The sequence below is a fragment of the Pseudonaja textilis genome, chromosome 5 (genome assembly GCF_049901715.1).
Source record: "Pseudonaja textilis isolate UNSWEBS1 chromosome 5, rPseTex1.2, whole genome shotgun sequence".
Taxonomy (NCBI): Eukaryota; Metazoa; Chordata; class Lepidosauria; order Squamata; family Elapidae; genus Pseudonaja; species Pseudonaja textilis.
Window position 1 is genome coordinate 46057046 of NC_141994.1, and position 18546 is coordinate 46075591.

Below are 18546 nucleotides of genomic sequence, written 5' to 3' on the forward strand. Positions count from 1 at the left end.
ATGAAAAGACTGAATAGTCTTTGAACGTGTATAGCCGGAGCAAAATTTGCAACGAAGCAGCAGAAGGAAAATCTGTTCCAAAGACATAGCAATACTGGCTTATCAGATACTAAAGAGAAATTAAATACCTTATCATGTAATGTGGGAGGGATGATAGGATAAGTGAAAGTCTAGAATCTAAAATTACATATTTATGTCACTAGGGAATCAAATGCAGTTAATCTTGCGGCAAGTACAGTTTTATACATAGAAATATTTTACCCTGTGTTCAATGGAGCTTATTCCCTAGTAAGTGGATTGTATTCTTAAAGGCAACCTGATTTAATTATGACAGTCCTGCAATTTGCAATGCAATCTTTTAAGTGCATTAAGTAAAACTACATTGACTGCAATTAACGTCAAGAGAAAGAATGCTTGGTACATGAGAGAATAGACACGTTATTGTGCAGAATTTGCCAACCGCTTGTGTTATGATGTTAAAGTTATAAAAGTATGTGGTATTAGTTGTCATTGCACAAATAAGTCTTTGTGGATGCCTCTAAAATGGTCAGAAAGGTTTTGAAGGCTGCACATGAAGAATCCTGCAATTAAGCGTTAGATGTGGAACTGCTATAGAATCCGATTCCCCCTCACCACCCAAGCTTTTTTAGGATTAAATAAAAAGTAATTCACTTAGACCTTTCAAGGCAAACCTACCCTTTAACTGCATGCTGGCTCCTAAAACTACGAATTACATGTCCATACTTCGTTCTTTATTCCTTTCAAATGTTTAAACGCTTTTAAAAATGCTTGTTTAGATGCACGATTACTTGCACTTAATATCAACTGCATCTTATAATTCTTACAAATTAAAAAAAAAGGTTCTGACTACCCCTTTCGAGTCTTTTACATGAATCCATCTACAATACAGGGTAACTATACCACCAATGCCGGTATATGTAAGGGGCGGGCTTTTTCGGGTCCTAGAAGAGAGAGAGAGAGAGAGATACAATTTGATAAGTCAAAACTTTATATTCCCCTTCTTTATCTAAATTGTTAGTTCTACAGTATTTTAAAGTTTGAAGCAAGAGGACGTACTTTTCTTTCGCTAAGAGAGGTAGCCCCTGGTTAATTCGCTGGACTTCTATCGTCCTTTGGGACCTAGAGAGTAGAGGTCACGGGTAAAACGTCGTTAACAACGGCGCGAGACGAGAACCTGAGGTGATGGCTAAACATCATCCAGATTTAATCTTCTGCCGCAAGCAGGCCGGAGTGGGTGCGTAGTCCGTTACAGAGAGGTCGAGTATTACTCTGCAGCCCATACCGGAAAGAGAGTTTCGTTTAAAAGATGGCGGGCGGGCGGGCAGGCGGGCCGGAGAAAAGTAATGATAAACCATGCATGGTAGCCATTCAAGTTGATTTCAGCTATTCGTCCCCAGCCAACATGCTGGGTAGTTCTGCTGTGTTTAATGGCATGTGCTATATAGCTAAAAGCTTTTTGTAAGTCGGGCGGCTGTACAAATTTGATTAGTAATAAAAATTATTATTTGTAATATTAAAATGGGTGAGTTTAGGCCAATCACTTTCTCAACAACCTCACAGGGTGATGGTTGTGGGAAAAATAGGGAGTATTATGTATGTTCGCTATCTTGAGATACTTATAAATTAATAAAAGTGAGGTAGAAAAACCATCACCCATTTTTCAGGATCAATGGCTCCAACGTGTAAAAATAAAGTGCCCCAAATGGGCAAACTGAAGAATTTGAGAGTAGTAAGGCTGGACAAGACTGCAGTATAATGATAAAGGGAATGTCCGAAATTTGAGCATTCTGAAATTGTTCCATTGTATTATGTTAGAATTCTCTTTGAAGTCTTTTGCAATCGAATATGTAGGATTTCTGAGGAACGTGTGATGAAAGTGGATGGCAGGCACTGAAATGAAGGAGGAAAATGAATTGAGCCAGAATTTTATTTTTTTTTAACTGGCACTTGGAAAACCTGTCTGCTTTCCTTTTTCAGAGTGGACTGGAAGGTTGATAAGCAATGACTGGGTTGGACAATAGATTAAGTAGAGTGTTACAAAGATTATGCCCTTTTATTTGTATATCATTGTTATATCTTAATATCCTAGGCCAGATACCCATTCTTTCTTACATTTTCCCAAAAAGCGTATATCAAGAGATTCCCTAACTTCTGACAACTCAATCCAACAGAATTTTATTTATTTATTTATTTAATTTATATTGCCGCCTATTCGCCCATGGCGACTAGGGGCGGTTTACACAATGTAAAACCATATTTAAAACAAAAAATAAAAACAATAAAAACTAACAAAAAGAATCAAATTAGTAAAGTACAATAGAACAAAATGTGGGAAAACAAAAACAAAACAAAAAACCAATTAAAATCTAACCATTGGGAAAGTAGTAGAATCTTTGTACATCCAATTAATTATGATTATTCAATAAACACTTAGATAGCATGATATGTAACATGGATCAGTTAAGGAATATTCAAATACAAGATTTTTATTCATATACATATGTTTTTTTTTAATAGTTCACTATTGATTTTCTTCAGTAGCATATTAAGGAGAACATTTTTACTGACTATTTTAGATGGATATAGAAAAAAACCTTTTCATTTTTTTTTTTTTGCTGGCAACAGGATCCTCTAATCTACAGTTGTGAAATTCTGGCCTCTCTGTTAGGAAGCTGAGCAATAAAGTTATGTGTCTAGATGCTACTGGTGATGTGTGAAAAACTGGCATTATATAGAATCCCTAGGAAATCTATAGAATGCTTGTTGCACCAATGAAAGCTAGAATGGCATTTTAGCAGGAGTATTTTATACTTTGCCGGTTTGCCTTTTGGCATTGCATAGAATGTTTAGGAAATGTGTGAAATATGAAGCACTTCATACTTCAACATTCCGTTTTTAGCATTCTATAGATTTCCTAGGCATTCTATAATAAACACCTAATTTCATACATTGACAGTAATATAAACATATGAGCAGTGTGCTGGCCTAGTGGTGAAGACACTTGCCTCCCACTTGAAAGGTTTTAGAGTTCACTCCTAGATAGTGGCAAACATTTTTCTCTGCGATCACGAACTTAGCAACTGGCATGTATTTATGATGGTTGCAGTGTCCCAGGATCACATGATCACCTTTTGTGTTCTTCTGACAAGCAAAGTCAACACGGAAGCCAGATTCACTCAACAACCAAGTTACTAACTTAAATAACTGCAATGATTCACTTAACAACTATGGCAGGAAAGATATAAAATCATTAACTGAAATATCATTAACTTTCTTAATAACAGAAATTTGGGGCTCTATTGTGATCATAATTTGAGGATTACCTGTATGTCATTACCAACCTGTGACTTAGTGAAACATAAACCTTCGGTACTGTCTTTAAAAACTATGATTATCTTACTTCACATATGCATGAATATTAGCAAAATAAAGGGAATACATAATATTTAAATTGGTGGTTTGTTTTGATCTCAATATTAATATGACTTTATTTTTTGCTGTTGCAGCTATTGGGAGACTATGTGAAAAATGTAAGTACAGCTTCATACATATTTGTTGTGAATTCATGCCAGATTCTTTCACTTTGACTAAAATATCAATATCTTTATTCTGTGAATATAATAAATTTCTTGGAATAGTTTAAGATAAAATCATTAGTGTTCTTAAAACTTTGAATTTCATTTCCAAAAGCTGTTTTGATGCATGCAGAGGTGCAGTGAAATTCTATTTGCCAATTTTGAAAACAATTCTGGGATCATTTGGCATCTGCAAGAGGTCCAGTTGCCTAAAGCTCTATTTTTATGTGCAGGTAAATTCTATTATGTGGATACTCTTTGGAACTAAATTTCATATATATAGCTGTATTATTGCACTTTGAATAGACTTGCAACATACCTGACCAGCAATTCCTTCAACCTAAATCAGGAAACTTTGTTGATTTGGTATTGTGTGTCTAAAAAGCTAGATAGTTAAAATATGAGAGTAGCCAAAAAAATTTATAATTTGAAAATAAAATATTAGAAAGAATGAAATATAACAGATAACAGATAATCAGAGTTGGAAGGAACCTTGTAGGTCATCTAGTCCAATCCCCCCGCCCAAGTGGGAGACCCTACACTATTTCTGACAAATGGCAGTCCAATCTCTTCTTGAAAGTCTCAAGTGATGGCACTCCCACAGCTTCCGAGGGCAAGTTGTTCCATTGGTTGATTGTTCTCACTGTCAGAAAGTTTATCCTTATTTCCAGGTTAAATCTCTCCTGGTTCAGTTTCCATCCATTATTCCTTGTCTAGCCTGCAGGCGCTTTAGAAAATAGCTTGATTCCTTCCTCTCTGTGGCAGCCCCTCAAATATTGGAAGACTGCTATCATGTCTCCCCTGGTCTTTCTCTTTACTAGACAAGCCAAGCCCAGTTCCTGTAACCATTCTTTGTATGTTTTCGTCTCCAGTCCCCTAATCATCCTGGTTGCTCTTCTCTGTACTTTTTCTAGAGTCTCAACATCCTTTTTATAATGAGATGAACAAAACTGGATGAAGGGGGAGTGTGACTCTTTAGATAACCTGTCACCAAATACTGAGGGCTTCGGTAGCTCTTTGAATTGAGCCTGAAAATGGTATAGAAAACAATATAGGTGACAAGGTAATAACGTTAAATGAATGTGTCTGCCATTTTCGGTTGATAACTTCCTACCATATTTTAAATCAGCAGATGTTTCTGAATTGTTTTTCAAAGATGTGCCGATACATAATCATAATATGATCAGAAGATAAAGCATAACAAATCTGTGTCTACAAATGTGAGAAGCAACAAAAAGGTCTACAACTTATATGAAAGCTGTTTTATAGCCCCAATCAATAGCTTAGAAATATTTGACTGAATCAGCCCACAGATGTCACTTTTAATATTGTATACAATATCAAATATTTTGCTAGTCCTTTCAGGCAAGCCAGAATACTGTATATGCAACATATTTACCTGAAAGACAACCATAGAAAGACCTCTCTGCAAAGGAAAATTGGGCCAAGAAAGGCTTATAAACATGCACAGAATATCGAATTATTTAATTAGTTCCAGATACTGTAGTTTAAGACATTTATTGTGAAGAATTTTTTAAAATAATGCTGCCAGTGACATGACACAGTTTCCTTGACTCTAAGGTAGGGATAAGTAATACTTCAGTGGATATAGGAGGATGCATTATCATTTAACATTATTTGAATGATAGCCAAAGGTTATCGTCATGATATACTTATGGATAGGTCTGCTATTTCTGTGGTGGTTTGTTTTTAGGTGTGTTAAAACTATTCTCAAAAGTAATATATTTATTTCAACCATCTCTATTTTTTAATTGTTGCTGGCAAATATTGATAGTGAAATTCTAGGTACCAAATGACTTCAAAAAGGGATATAAGGTCTGCATACCATATACAGAGTGCTGAATACTTGCCATTATGAGGCAGAAGCAATAGTGCAAGTTAGTATAGACTAGGAAAATATAGTATTTTTCGTTTATGGATAGAGAAATGTAGTTGTTATACTTCCTCACGATCAATTGTTTCATGCCACACTAATGTAAACGAATAATTTTATTCCTTCTGGAAACTAGAAATTGAATGCTGGTGGTAAGGTTTTGAGCAGAGGAATTAATAGTTTTTCCCATCCAATACAAATGGAACTGAACTGCAAAAAGAAGTCACTTGGTTCTTTCATTAGGAATAAACTTACATGAATTAGGGCACAGATAATAAATGTAACTCTCATCATTGGTAGGTATTTCTAAATCTATTTATGTGGTCCAGTGCTTGTTGTCTTATTTATATTTTACTGCCTTCATTGATGTGTATCATCAAGTTCATTTTCAACTCCTAATCATCACATAGATTTTTCGATAATTGTCTCCAACCTGATGTTTCAGGTCTTCCAACTGCACTCATCGCCACTGTAATGGTGTCTCTTCACCTTGCTGTTGGTCACGCTCTTCTTTCCTTGTGCCTTGAGTGAGAACTCTGGGTTGATTTGTTTGATGATCCATGTGTTTGTTTTTTTGGCTATCTATAGTATTCACTGGAATCTTCTTCAACATCAAAATTAAAAAATGTCAATGCCCTCCTATCCCACTTCAACATTCACTTCCATACTGGGTCACTGGGAGTTTATTGACATGGCCTGCCCAGTACTGTTCTTTAGAGTTATAGAGAGCATGTGTATATCTTTTCCAAGGACTTCATGTCTGCTCTAGTTTGTTGATTGTTGATTCTAAAAGGCAGGTGCTATCCATCACTTCAATACCTTCAGTGATGTGTTTCTAAATTGCTTTGTTGGCATTGCCAAAATGCTACTTGTCCTTTCAGCATTTCTTTTGTGTAAGTGAATAAATAGTTTATAAACTCTTGAGTTTCCACATCCTAAGAAAAATTGTAAGCTTGTATTGACAAAATATTATTTTGGATTGATTCATTCTATTTGTTTATGCCCAAATTTGATAGTGTTTTCTAAAAGAAAGGAAAAGTTTAGAGTTGGTTAAAGAGTATTCTCTCCCCATATGCTACAAAATGGTAGTTTGGTTAAAGATATGATGAAAGTCACTCATATGCCAATTGCTTCTAAATGCAGTCTGTAAATAGTGTAAGGTGATATATTCATATTTTGGATGGTAAAAATCCACTGCAAACACGTTAGGTAGAAGAAAAAAGTCCAGTGACTACCATTCAAATATATTCCCTATGTAATCAATTGGACTACAGCTTCGCTTTGTTTGAATGCTATCTTCTGTATATCAACTCAAGTGAAATATGCATACTTTGGTTTTCAGGTGATGGCAAATGTGTTATCTGTGACTCTTATGTACGGCCTTGTACACTGGTGCGTATCTGTGATGAGTGCAACTATGGCTCTTATCAAGGACGCTGTGTGATATGTGGGGGTCCTGGAGTTTCTGATGCTTATTACTGCAAGGAATGTACTATTCAGGAAAAAGATGTAAGTTTTTTAGAGTTTTTTATTTTTATCCTTTTAAACATATGTACATACATACTGTATATACATACATACAGTGCATTCAGAAAGTATTCAGATCCCCTTCATTTTTGTCAATTTTGTTATGCTTCAGCCTGTTTTTGTAGTTGCTGAAATTCATTAATCTACACTCAGTACCCCATAATGACAAAATGAAAACAGAATTTTAGAAATGTCTGTAAATTTATTTAAAAAAAAAACTGAAATAGCACATTGGCATAAGTATTCAGACTTTTCACTCAATACTTCGTTGAAGCACCTTTGGCAGCAATTACAACCTTGAGTCTTTTGGGGATCTTTTGCCGTTCTTCCTTGCAAATCCTCTGAAGCTCAGTCAGGTTGGATGTCAACTGTTGGTGGACAGCCATTTTCAGGTCCCTCCAGAGATGTTCAATAGGGTTCAAGTCAGGGCTCTGGCTGGGCCACTCTAGGACATTAACAGGGTTGTCCCAAACCACTTTTGCTTTGTCTTGGCTGTGTTGTCATGTTGGAAAGTGAACCTTCAGCCCAGTTTGAGGTCCTCAGAGCTGTGAAACATATTTTCATTAAAGATATCCCTGTACTTTGCTCCATTAAGCTTTCTCTCAATCATGACCAGTTTCCCTGCTGCTAAAAAACACCCCCACAGCATGATGCAGTCACAACCAAGCTTCACTGTTGGGATGATATTGGATGGGTGATTAGCAGTACCTGGTTTCCTCCAGACATAATGTTTAAAGACAAACAATTCGATCTTGATTTCATCAGACCAGAGATACTTGTTCCTCACAGTCTGAGAGTCCTTCAGGTGCTTTTTTGCAAACTCCAAGCAGGCTTTCATGTGTTTTGCACTGAGGAGAGGGTTCCTTCTAGTGGCGCCACTCTGCCATAAAGCCCAGATTGGTGCAGGGCTACAGTGATGGTTGTCCCATCTCTGCACAGGATCTCTGGCGCTCAGTCAGAGTGACCATTGGGTTCTTGGTCACCTCTCTTAGTAAGGCCATCCTCCACTGTTTGCTCCATTTGACTGGCAACCAGCCCTTGGAACAGTCTTGGTTGTGCCAAATGTCTTCCATTTGAGAATTATGGAGGCCACTGTACTCTTAGAACCTTCAGGGCAACAGATATGTATTGTGGCCTTTCCCAGATCTGTGCTTTGCAATAATCCCGTCTCTGAGCTCTGTAGGCAATTCCTCTGACTTCATGGCTTTTCTTCTGCTACAGTATGAAGGCATCAGCAGTGATGCCTTCTATAGAAAGGTATGTGCCTTCCCAAATCATGTCCAATCAATTTAATTTGCCACAGGTTGACTTCAATCAAGATGTAGAAGCATGTCAGCAACAATTAAGAGAAATATGGGGCACCGGAGTTAAATTTTTAAGTGTTTGTTGCAAAGGATGTGATATCCAAATATGTGATATTTTAGTTTTTTCTTTTTAATAAATTTACAGACATTTCTAAAATTCTGTTTTCACTTTGTTACTTGGGGTACTGAGTGTAGATTAATGAGAAAAAAATGAATTTCAAAAACTGTAGAATCCGGGCGCAGCATAACAAAATTGATGAAAGTGAAGGGGATCTGAATACTTTCTGAATGAATATATATATTCTCTCTATACATATAGAGGGGGGGAAGAGAGCATTCTTAAATTATTATTGCTTAATAAAGTGTAAACTTTGTACATTTTAAAGTAATATGTGCCTTTCTTATGTTAAGCTACCTAAAAGTGAGAATACTTCTTATTCAAATTTTCTCAAATTAATATTTGGGCATAATTCTATATCTTATTTATGATTTAGATTATAGGAGATTAGAACTAATTGTTTAAAGAAACTCTCAGTATTATAGCATGCGATGTCATCAAAAGAGTAAAAGAATTGAAATAGAAATGGGTTGGTCACATAGCAAGAAGAACTGATGGCAGGTGGACCAAAGCAATCATAGTATGGATCCCACTTGATACAAAGCATCCACAAAAGAGACTTAAAATAAGATGGATGATGACATTGGCAAATATTATGGACCCAATTGGCAAAAGAAAGCTTAGGACCATATTAGTTGAAAAATTGCAAAAGATTTCTTCATCCTTCAGTGGATAGACAACGGCTAAACTGATGGTGATGATGAGTTGAACATTAGGGTAGCAATTGAATAAGTATAAAGTAGTTTGGAAAATAATTGGAGAGCCTTTGGTCTAGCATTTAAGGCACCAGGCTAAAAAACAGAAGATTCTTGAATTCTATGAAAGGTAGCTGGGTGACCGCTGAGAGCCTGTCACTCTCTTTCAGCCCATGAAGGCTGGCTCAGGTATCAAACGGGTTGGTCAATTCCTATCAAACCAATAGATTGGTACTTATTTGAATGAAAAAAGCAGACCTTGCACATGTAGGGGAAATGATAGGAAGTAATAAAACAGTTGGAAAGATAAGAAAAGAAATGTGTACAAAAATCTTTCCCATTTTAGCAGAAGCCTTTCAAAAGTCAGTCAGATTGAACTAAAGAAATAAAGTATTTCATAAGGTACAATATAATTCCACAAGCATCATGAGTGGGATTTTTTTTTTTAGAAAGTCAGTACATTTGCCATATGCTGTGTCTTACTTTTTAAAAAAGTTGTACTTTGCATATATTATATCCATCCATTTATATCATTATTGGATTTTTCCTCTTTTTGTTGTCTACTCTATGCTTGCTTCATTTTTATTTGTTTGCTGTTGTTTCAAATTCTACATTCCTGAGTTTCAAGATAATGCTATTCAAATAATGCACCTTTTGTATAATTACAGTTGATTGTAGAATTTTATGGAGAAATTGCATTGAAACAAATCCTACCCTTTTGTATTTCTATGCTAATCTCATCAAATTTAGTGGCAGGTCCCTTTTAAGTAAGTGCTTTGTAAGACTGCAGTCTGTAAAGTACTATCTCTTAATTTGATAGTAGAAATAGGACATAATTATCTATAGACAATATGTGGGTTAATAGAGGACAGAAATCTCTCATTCTCACACACACACATATACACTCAAACAAATTTCCCTATTGGAATTGTGATATACAGATACTATGATATTCCTTTTGGAATCTATTAGGCTTAGCTTGTTCTAACTGTTTGTCTTTTGCACCATTCTAGCGAGATGGCTGTCCCAAGATTGTTAATTTGGGGAGTTCAAAAACAGATCTCTTTTATGAACGAAAGAAATATGGCTTCAAGAAAAGATGATCACATCTCCACTGTGGAAGTACTCCTGAAAAATTTTGGACTTCATTTTTATAGGAAAGCAATTAAATGTATTTTGTTTCAATTCTAATAATTTGATGGAAATATTGGTTACTAAAAATTATTCTTGTCATTTTTCAATGAAAAAAATATTGAATTAAATATAATTTGAAATCACTAAGAAGGTAAATTGGAATTCAGACCATAGATCTTGATAGATAGCCCTTTTTTCTGACAGAATACTTTCACTGTATATTAAGTCAAACCCAAGGTTTTCTGAAGAATTTGATTAGGTGTTCTGTCAGTGTTATGGTGGATTATACCCCAATAAAGTTTTATAATAGTCTTCTAGTGGAAATTCTCATATGTACATTTCTTGATCTTGGATTGGGGTGTGTGTGATTGTTATTTGTTAGTAATCAGGGAGATAAATTCAGGCATAAATTGGTAGTTGTAGCTGGTAGTGGTCCATAACAATTAAGGGATATAAACAGTAATCTAGAATTGCTCAGTGACTGAGACAGCATACAAACTGAATAAATCTATAAAGAACAGCATTTGGTATTGCCCTAACTTGTGTTTCTTGCACCAGTACAATATAATCATACCGTAAACAATTTTTTTCTAAGAAAGTCTATCTGCCCTTTGAGATATACTCACTTGCTTATTGCAATGGGGAAATAATATAGTACCTGAAATTCCTGCTGCAAATCATGAAAAGCAGGATTTAAACAGTTGGGTGTGCATCTTTTTAATGTGCAATAGCTGCCCTGTTTAAAAAATCATTCACAAATCCAAAATGTCATCTGTTATCAGCTACCAAATCATAGCCAAATTTTGCATATATGTTGTAGTCCATTTAGAAAAAAGCATATTGTAATTATAGAAACTTAAACCCAAAGATAATAAAACACATATCCACAAATCAGGTTTATGAAAAGAAATAACCTCACGCCCTCCTAATTCTGTTTTCAGGCATTCTTAAGGTTTGTAGTAAGACATAATTTTCAAATGATTTTATTCACTTCCAATGTATTTAATGATTTAAGCATATAAACTCACAATGCAGACTTGTTATTCAAATGGTGTTTTGGAATAGGACATAACTATGTGATTTACTTAACAACTACATGATTAGGCATGATATGGCAGTGAATCAGTTCACGGTATTTTCAGCCTCCCTCAAAACAAATATTTTAACATACCTGTTTAGGAAATAGTAAAGAGAGATTGGGGATCATAAATTATTTTTAATAAACGTTTGGTTCTTAAAATATGCAAATTGCAACCAATTAGGTATTTTTAACACTTATACTAGGAAGAAGTTTATTATTATAATTGGATACCATTTTATTCATAGGGATGTAAATGGAGGAACGTGTACTGTGCAAGGATCTCTCAAGGGGTGGAGCTCCTTTGCAGAGTGTAAATTTTATCATTATCACAATATTCCCTAATGGACTATTACTTCAGTCCAAATGAATGATTAACAATAATCTCTGGTATAATATAAACATAGAAAGCAGGAATGCATCACAAAGTAAGCCAAATTCATTTCTACTCCATTCAACCTGAACCACAATCTTAAGCCCATTTGTATCTATTAACTACCTCTCCTTCCCACGCCCTCATGTTTACCTTCATTTCTTTCACAGAATCGTGATGGCAAACCTACGGCATGCGTGCCAGAAGTTGCATACAGAGCCACTTCTGCTAGCATGCAAGAGGTTGACCGGAAGAGCCCCACTGCGCATGTGCGCTGCCTGCCCAATAGTTGATTGTCGGGTATCTGGCGCACGGGAGACATGCACACATGCACGGGGGTGTGGGGATCCATGCACATTGCCTTCTGGGTGCTGGCATGTGAGCGCACGCAAGTGCAAATTTTCAGCATGGGAGCCCAAAAGGTTAACCACCACTATTATAGAATACAATAATTTTGTGGATTAGCTCTGAAATAGATAACCTATTCTTAAAAAAAATTGTATTTCTCTTGTGTGTACTTTGCAATAAGTAGAAATACATAAAAATACTAAACAGAAGCACCAGTTATCAGATTGTGAAAATCTTGGAACTTTCATTCATCGCTTAATCAATGCATCTGGACTATCTTTAGAAATGTTTCTAGTTTGTTTGGGCTTTAAATCAGGCAAGTGACAAAATATTATTTTTAAAAAAGTGGAGGTATATAGAAACTATTGTCATCTCATCATGAACTAATACTGAACCTAAAAAAATCTGTAGCAAGTTTTAGGCAGCTAGAATTTAGTGCAATGAGATTTCATACAGGTGAAACTCAAAAAATTAGAATATTGTGCAAAAGTTCATTTATTTCAGTAATGCAACTTAAAAGGTGAAACTAATATATGAGATATTACATGCAAAGTAAGATAGTTCAAGCTGTGATGTGTCATAATTGAGATGATTATGGCTTACAGTTCATAAAACCCCAAATCCACAATCTCAGAAAATTAAAATATTGTGAATAGGTTCAATATTCTAGGCTCTAATCAGCTAATTAAGCCATAACACCTGCAAAGGGTTCCTGAGTCTTTAAATGGTCCCTCAGTCTGGTTCAGTAGGAATCACAATCATGGGAAAGACTGTTGACCTGACAGTTGTGCAGAAAACCATCATTGACACTGTTCATAAGGAGGGAAAAACCTCAAAAGGTAATTGCAAAAGAAGTTGGATGTTCCCAAAGTGCTGTATCAAAGCACATTAATAGAAAGTTATGTGGAAGGGAAAAGTGTGGAAGAAAAAGGTGCACAAGCAGCAGGGGTGACCGCAGCCTGGAGAGGATTGTCAGGAAAGGGCCGTTCAAAAGTGCTGGGGACTTTGACAAGGAGTGGACTGAGGCTGGAGTCAGTGCATCAAGAGACACAGACAGATCCTGGACATGGGCTTCAAATATCGTATTCCTCTTGTCAAGCTGCTCCTGAACAACAAACAACATCAGAAGCATTTTACAAAGAAAAACTAAACTGGTCAGTGGTCCAAAGTCCTCTTTTCTGATGAGAGCAACTTTTGCATCTCATTTGGAAACCAAGGATCCAGAGTCTGGAGGAAGAATGGAGAGGCACACACTGCAAGATGCTTGAAGTCCAGTGTGAAGTTTCCACAGTCTGTTGATTTGGGGAGCCATGTCATCTGCTGCTGTTGGTCCACTGTGCTTCATTAAGTCCAGGGTCAACGCAGACATCTACCAGGAGATTTTGGAGCACTTTATGCTTCCTTCCACAGATGAGCTTTATGGGGATGCTAACTTCATTTTCCAGCAGGACTTGGCACCTGCCCACACTGCCAAAACCACCAAAACCTGGTTCAATGACCATGGGATTACTGTGCTTGATTGGCCAGCAAACTCGCCTGACCTGAACCCCATAGAGAATCTATGGGGCATTGCCGAGAGAAAGATGAGAGACATGAGTCCGAACAATGCAGAAGAGCTGAAGACCACTATTGAAGCATCCTGGTCTTCCATAACACCTCAGCAGTGCCACAGGTTGATAGCTTCCATGCCATGCCGCATTGAGACAGTAATTGCTGCAAATGGGACCCAAACCAAATACTGAGTACATATGCATGTGTATACTTTTCAGAGGTCTGATATTGTTCTGTGTACAATCCTTATTTTATTGATTGCATGTAATATTCTAATTTTCTGAGATTGTGGATTTGAGGTTTTCATGAGCTGTAAGCCATAATCAACTCAATTATGACAAATCACAGCTTGAACTATCTTGCTTTGCATGTAATGAGTCTATCTCATATATTAGTTTCACCTTTTAAGTTGCATTACTGAAATAAATGATCTTTTGCCCGATATTCTAATTTTTCGAGTTTCACCTGTAGGTATTATAAAACACACATCAAGGCTACCATGTTTCTTTGGAAGGCAGGGTTGTCAAATACAACCCCACGGGCTGGATGTGTCACGCACTGGCCACACCCTTTGCCAGTATAGCGAAGGAGAAAAAAGTCATATGTCATGTGATGATGCTGTGACAACCTGAGTTTGACACCTCTTGTAGGGCTTTAGTCATAATTCAAAGGGAAGTACCAAATGGAACATGTTAAAATATATGGAAACATGAAAAAGTGATCTGGAGAAAACACAGTTTTGTCAGGTGTCTACTGTAACTAATGGGCTTTTTCAAAACCAAAACTTTTTCTACAGTTCTCATTAATTGCAGTGGCAATATGCAAGACATATTTTGTATACAGTAGGTTCTTTTCTTAATCTATGCTTGTACATACAGGGGTTCTGAACAACTGCCTGAACATTGCAGTATTTGCCCAGAGTCAGACCAAGATGGAATCATAACTATTAAGCTGCGGCTAGAATATCATGAGAGCAGACATGAAAGGATCTATTAGTAATTATCTGAATAATTTAGTCATGTGTCTAATCATCTTTCTGAGTACTGTATATAATGGTTATATGGTTAGCTTAAATTCAGATGCCTTGTCTCATTTGTTTCTAAAATCCTGCCCTACAAAGCATTTTCAGAACAATTGTCTAATGGTTAAATCTAACAAGGGAATGAAGCACTGAATCACCTGAACTATGCAGATGAATATAAAACCTAATGGAATAATTTCTGATTGGAATAATTTCTTGTCCTAGTGAGAACATTTGGTGCTTCTTCTGTTACAATTGGCCATACCTCCATAGGATTACAAATATCGAAATTGCAAGATCCTCCGCAATTAATAACATACTCCTGTTATATTGTATTTTGCATCTCAAAGTGACTTAATGTGCTTCTTGGCACCTTTCATTTGACAGGCAGGAAAAAACTCATTTCCTTTGGGTTTAAATGTCAACTGATGAGAAGAATGATGGATGATAAATGAGTGCTAATTACAGCTAATTATAGACTGACTAATCTTTCCTGGTATTAAAACTACTATGATAGAAGGGTGTTTGTTATTGTTTTCTTTCACATTTTTCTTTTAATTGTTCAGTAGATGTCATTTGATGTGATTACTGAATTTTCTAGACTGCTTTAACCATCTATATTACTTCCATTTTGGGCTGGATTTTTTAAGAAGACAAGTGATTCTGTGTTACTGTTAACATGACTTGATTTAAACTTTTATTAGAAAATTCTTATTGTTTTATACTATTTAGAAATGACTATACTGAAATACTTGTAAATTTCAGGACTAATTATATTGGAATTTTACAGCAGTTTGCTTCAAATAAAAAAGAAATTAACTGATTTATTAATATATAATTGCTTATGAATATATTACGATTTGTCTTCCTAATTATCCTTAACTAGTTCTAATATAAATATAAATATGGTGGACTACTACATAGTGATGAGTTACCTACATGAAAAATATGCATTCCTAATGATTGATCAGCATTCTTAAATTCCTTGGAATAAGAATCTATGGCTTTTTCACATAAACAGTTGATTAATTTTAGTCTCAAGTAGGTGACAGCTGGATTTGAAAAAGTGTCCTGAATGTGTCTTTTTAAGGATAAGAGATGGTATCTAATCTCCATTAATTTAGGAGTGTAATTATAGATTGCAATTTTAATTACATTACTTTTCTATGTCTGGAAAAGGAAATATTAATTTAGGAGAGTAATTATGGATTGCAATTTTAATTATATTACTTTTCTATGTCTAGAAAAGGAAATATTCTTTTTTTTAATAAAGTTTTATTGAGTTTTAACAAAACAAATCAAACATCTTATTTGAGTACAGCATCGTTCTGGGTTATCACATTTCCATACAGACACAATTTCATATGCATATTCATCTTATGTATTCAACTTCATACCTTATTACTGTTTTTCCAACTTCTCACTATTTCTCCCTTCTCTTAATTTTCTTTTATGGTTATCTCATTTTCTTCTTATTCAATTGTATTTCTTTTACCTAAATTTCTATATCTTTTTATTCATTGTACTTATACTTTTGTCTTGTTTACAATTTCATATGTTCTCTTCCAACATTCTTAAGAAGCAAAATTCCCCCTATGATTGCCAATCGAAGTGCAACACCTTTAAATCTTGTTATTATCATATGAAATCTCATTAAACATTGAATTTGTGCATTCTAAAATTATAACATTCAAATTTCTAATATCTATTTTATATCATGTAGATCTCATCATTCAGACTCTGCTTGGTACTTCCCCTTGAAAATGTAAAAAGAAAAATTCTTAAAACATAGCAAAAACAATATATATATATAAACATTAGTAAACAAAATAGTTATTCAAAATCATTCTAGTACTGGTATGAACCTTGTAAATCTTTCACGTTTCGAAAAGAAAATATTCTTAACATTGAACAAATGACCTTTTTTAATCTTCACTATTCATCCAATACAGCTGCTGAGCACAGCTGCTGAAATTATTATTTTTTTGCATTTGTAAACTGCCCTTTTTCAAAGAGGGCCTCTTATTTTATTAAAATTTTATACCTCTCAGTGGCCAGTAACATTAAATGTCTTAAATTTTAAAATGTCACTTTAAGAATATAGGACACTGTCTTATCTATATAGTTGTTTCAATTCACTTTAATTAACCTGTTGTCCAGTATTCAGCAACCCATAGGTATTTTAGTGTTTAACAACAATATGTATATCTATGATTACACCTTTCAGTTAACTACTGTATTGTATTGTACAATAGTACTGTGTTGTTTTTGATTTGGGCTTCAAAATAACGATAGTTATTCTTAATGCAGTTGGAGAACATGTTTTTACTCTATTTTTATTTTATTCAAAAACAAGGTTAAAATACAAAACTCCAAACAATCCAAAACCCCCACAAAACAATCAAGATGTTAAAAAAGAAAAAGGTACATCAAAACCCCAGGAACACATATACACACATTATCCCCCCCAATTAATACTGTTTAATATATGTACTACGATATTGATTCTTGAGAATTGGAGAAAATGTAAAATGCTTTTGTAGATCTTGGGATTTTCAGTGATTACGTTTCAACATTTAAAGTTTCAATTAAAAGTAAATATTCAAAAATATCTTTTCCCCTAGATTTATACCGATTTTTTTAAAAAAAACTAGTTTTGCTTTAAATACTACATGGGATATCTAGGTCATTTATTCAAATGCCCGTAAATATCACAAAAGAATAGTACAATATAATTGAAGAATTTTGTCCCAAGCGTAATAGCTAGGCTATTCAACTAAACACTAAATCTAAGAACTATGCCACCAATAGGATTAACTGAACTGAGCTCCATGTTCTTTAGCATTAGAAAATAAGTGAATAAGATTCTGAAACCAACTCACAAATGCTCTAGTATGAAAATATCTTTGAAGAAAAATATAGAGGTCAGTCGACAGAAGCTGGTAAAACACCGTGTTGCCTCCCTTTTGAACAGCGGATCTTCACCTTTTTATCCAGTTGATTTTTATTTGAGAATTCCGAGACCGCTTTTTTAATAAAAACTACACTTCCCATGAACCTCCTTCAAACCGTTCGAATTTTTCCTGCACACGTAAAAAATCTTTTAGCCACTGGTTAAATCAAATGCCCAATCTGAAGAAACCTTCATGCCTCTGGCCAATCGGAAGGCTGTTGCTACCATGGTGCTGTTATTTTTAGAACTGCGTGCGCTTCTACGCCTTGCAGGCTGTTCTCCCGAGTTCTCTGCTTGCGTCTGAAGTTACGTTGACGAGATGATGCGCCGGCGCACTGGTGAGAAAATAGTCCCTAATCATGCGCATTAACAGTTCAGCGAAGGGAAACATACTCCATGAATAGTTAAAATGCCATCTGACAGCCGTGTCTTGTGAGGTTTTGTTTTGGGGATGTGAAGTGATTTGCATACCCTTCAGCATTTGAGAGACGAAAATAAGCAGCAAAATATGTGGGCTGAGGTTAAATATGCGGGTTGCGTGCTTTAAGCGGAGGAGTAAGCGAGAAGATTGGAGGCCTACGCGCAACCTTTATGCTACGACAATGTATTGTTTTGAACAGATCCGCGAGCGACAGCTCAAACGACGAAGTTGAGGGATCATCCAAATGAAGACGCTTAACTAGGTGCTTTAACATTAAACTGATCGACTGGGAAACGCACACATATTGCTCTTCCATAAATGTTGCTAGTTTTTGTAGATGATACGGTTGACTCCAAAACAAGGCTGGCTCAATCCTGCTCTCTGTGCCAGGTGAGACGGCCTCCCGCCATGGAGGAGGCAAAAGTTGAACACCACCAACCCTACTCTAAGGGAAAGTTCAAAGTCTGCTTCACCAGGTCTTTATTAAGAAAGTTCAGGCCTCCACAAAATAGGATACGCTACCATCAAACATT

General features: G+C 35.5%; 1 protein-coding gene and 1 long non-coding RNA gene across 4 annotated transcripts; one reads left to right on the top strand and one right to left on the bottom strand.

Annotated features, from left to right (window-relative positions):
• Positions 1 to 1131: 1131 nt before the first annotated feature.
• PHF5A (PHD finger protein 5A) lies at positions 1132 to 10585 on the top strand. 3 transcript variants are annotated; one of them, XM_026697061.2, is made up of 4 exons: positions 1132 to 1255; positions 3528 to 3551; positions 6833 to 6999; positions 10148 to 10585. In XM_026697061.2, exons 1-4 carry the CDS (start codon positions 1204 to 1206, stop codon positions 10235 to 10237), a joined length of 333 nt encoding a protein of 110 aa, XP_026552846.1. In that variant the 5' UTR covers positions 1132 to 1203; the 3' UTR covers positions 10238 to 10585. The 3 variants fall into 3 exon arrangements, with proteins under 3 accessions (XP_026552846.1, XP_087790868.1, XP_087790867.1); XM_087934742.1 differs by lacking the exon at positions 10148 to 10585 and adding an exon at positions 9215 to 9387; XM_087934741.1 differs by having other exon boundaries at positions 1185 to 1361.
• On the bottom strand, positions 5099 to 17894 carry LOC148125630 (uncharacterized). Its single transcript, XR_015743871.1, has 2 exons — positions 17522 to 17894; positions 5099 to 6512 (listed from the first exon to the last, which is right to left on the bottom strand). It is a non-coding gene; the product is annotated as an uncharacterized LOC148125630 (long non-coding RNA).
• Between the last annotated feature and the right edge of the window lie 652 nt (positions 17895 to 18546).

What these genes read in the sequence shown, in the direction of transcription:
- PHF5A (XM_026697061.2), top strand. Translation starts at nt 1,204, where the DNA reads ATGGCTAAACATCATCCAGATTTAATCTTCTGCCGCAAGCAGGCCGGA. An exon ending in TGGGAGACTATGTGAAAAAT is followed by an intron (nt 3,552 to 6,832) that starts GTAAGTACAGCT and finishes TTTGGTTTTCAG; the next exon opens with GTGATGGCAAATGTGTTATC. An exon ending in GTACTATTCAGGAAAAAGAT is followed by an intron (nt 7,000 to 10,147) that starts GTAAGTTTTTTA and finishes GCACCATTCTAG; the next exon opens with CGAGATGGCTGTCCCAAGAT.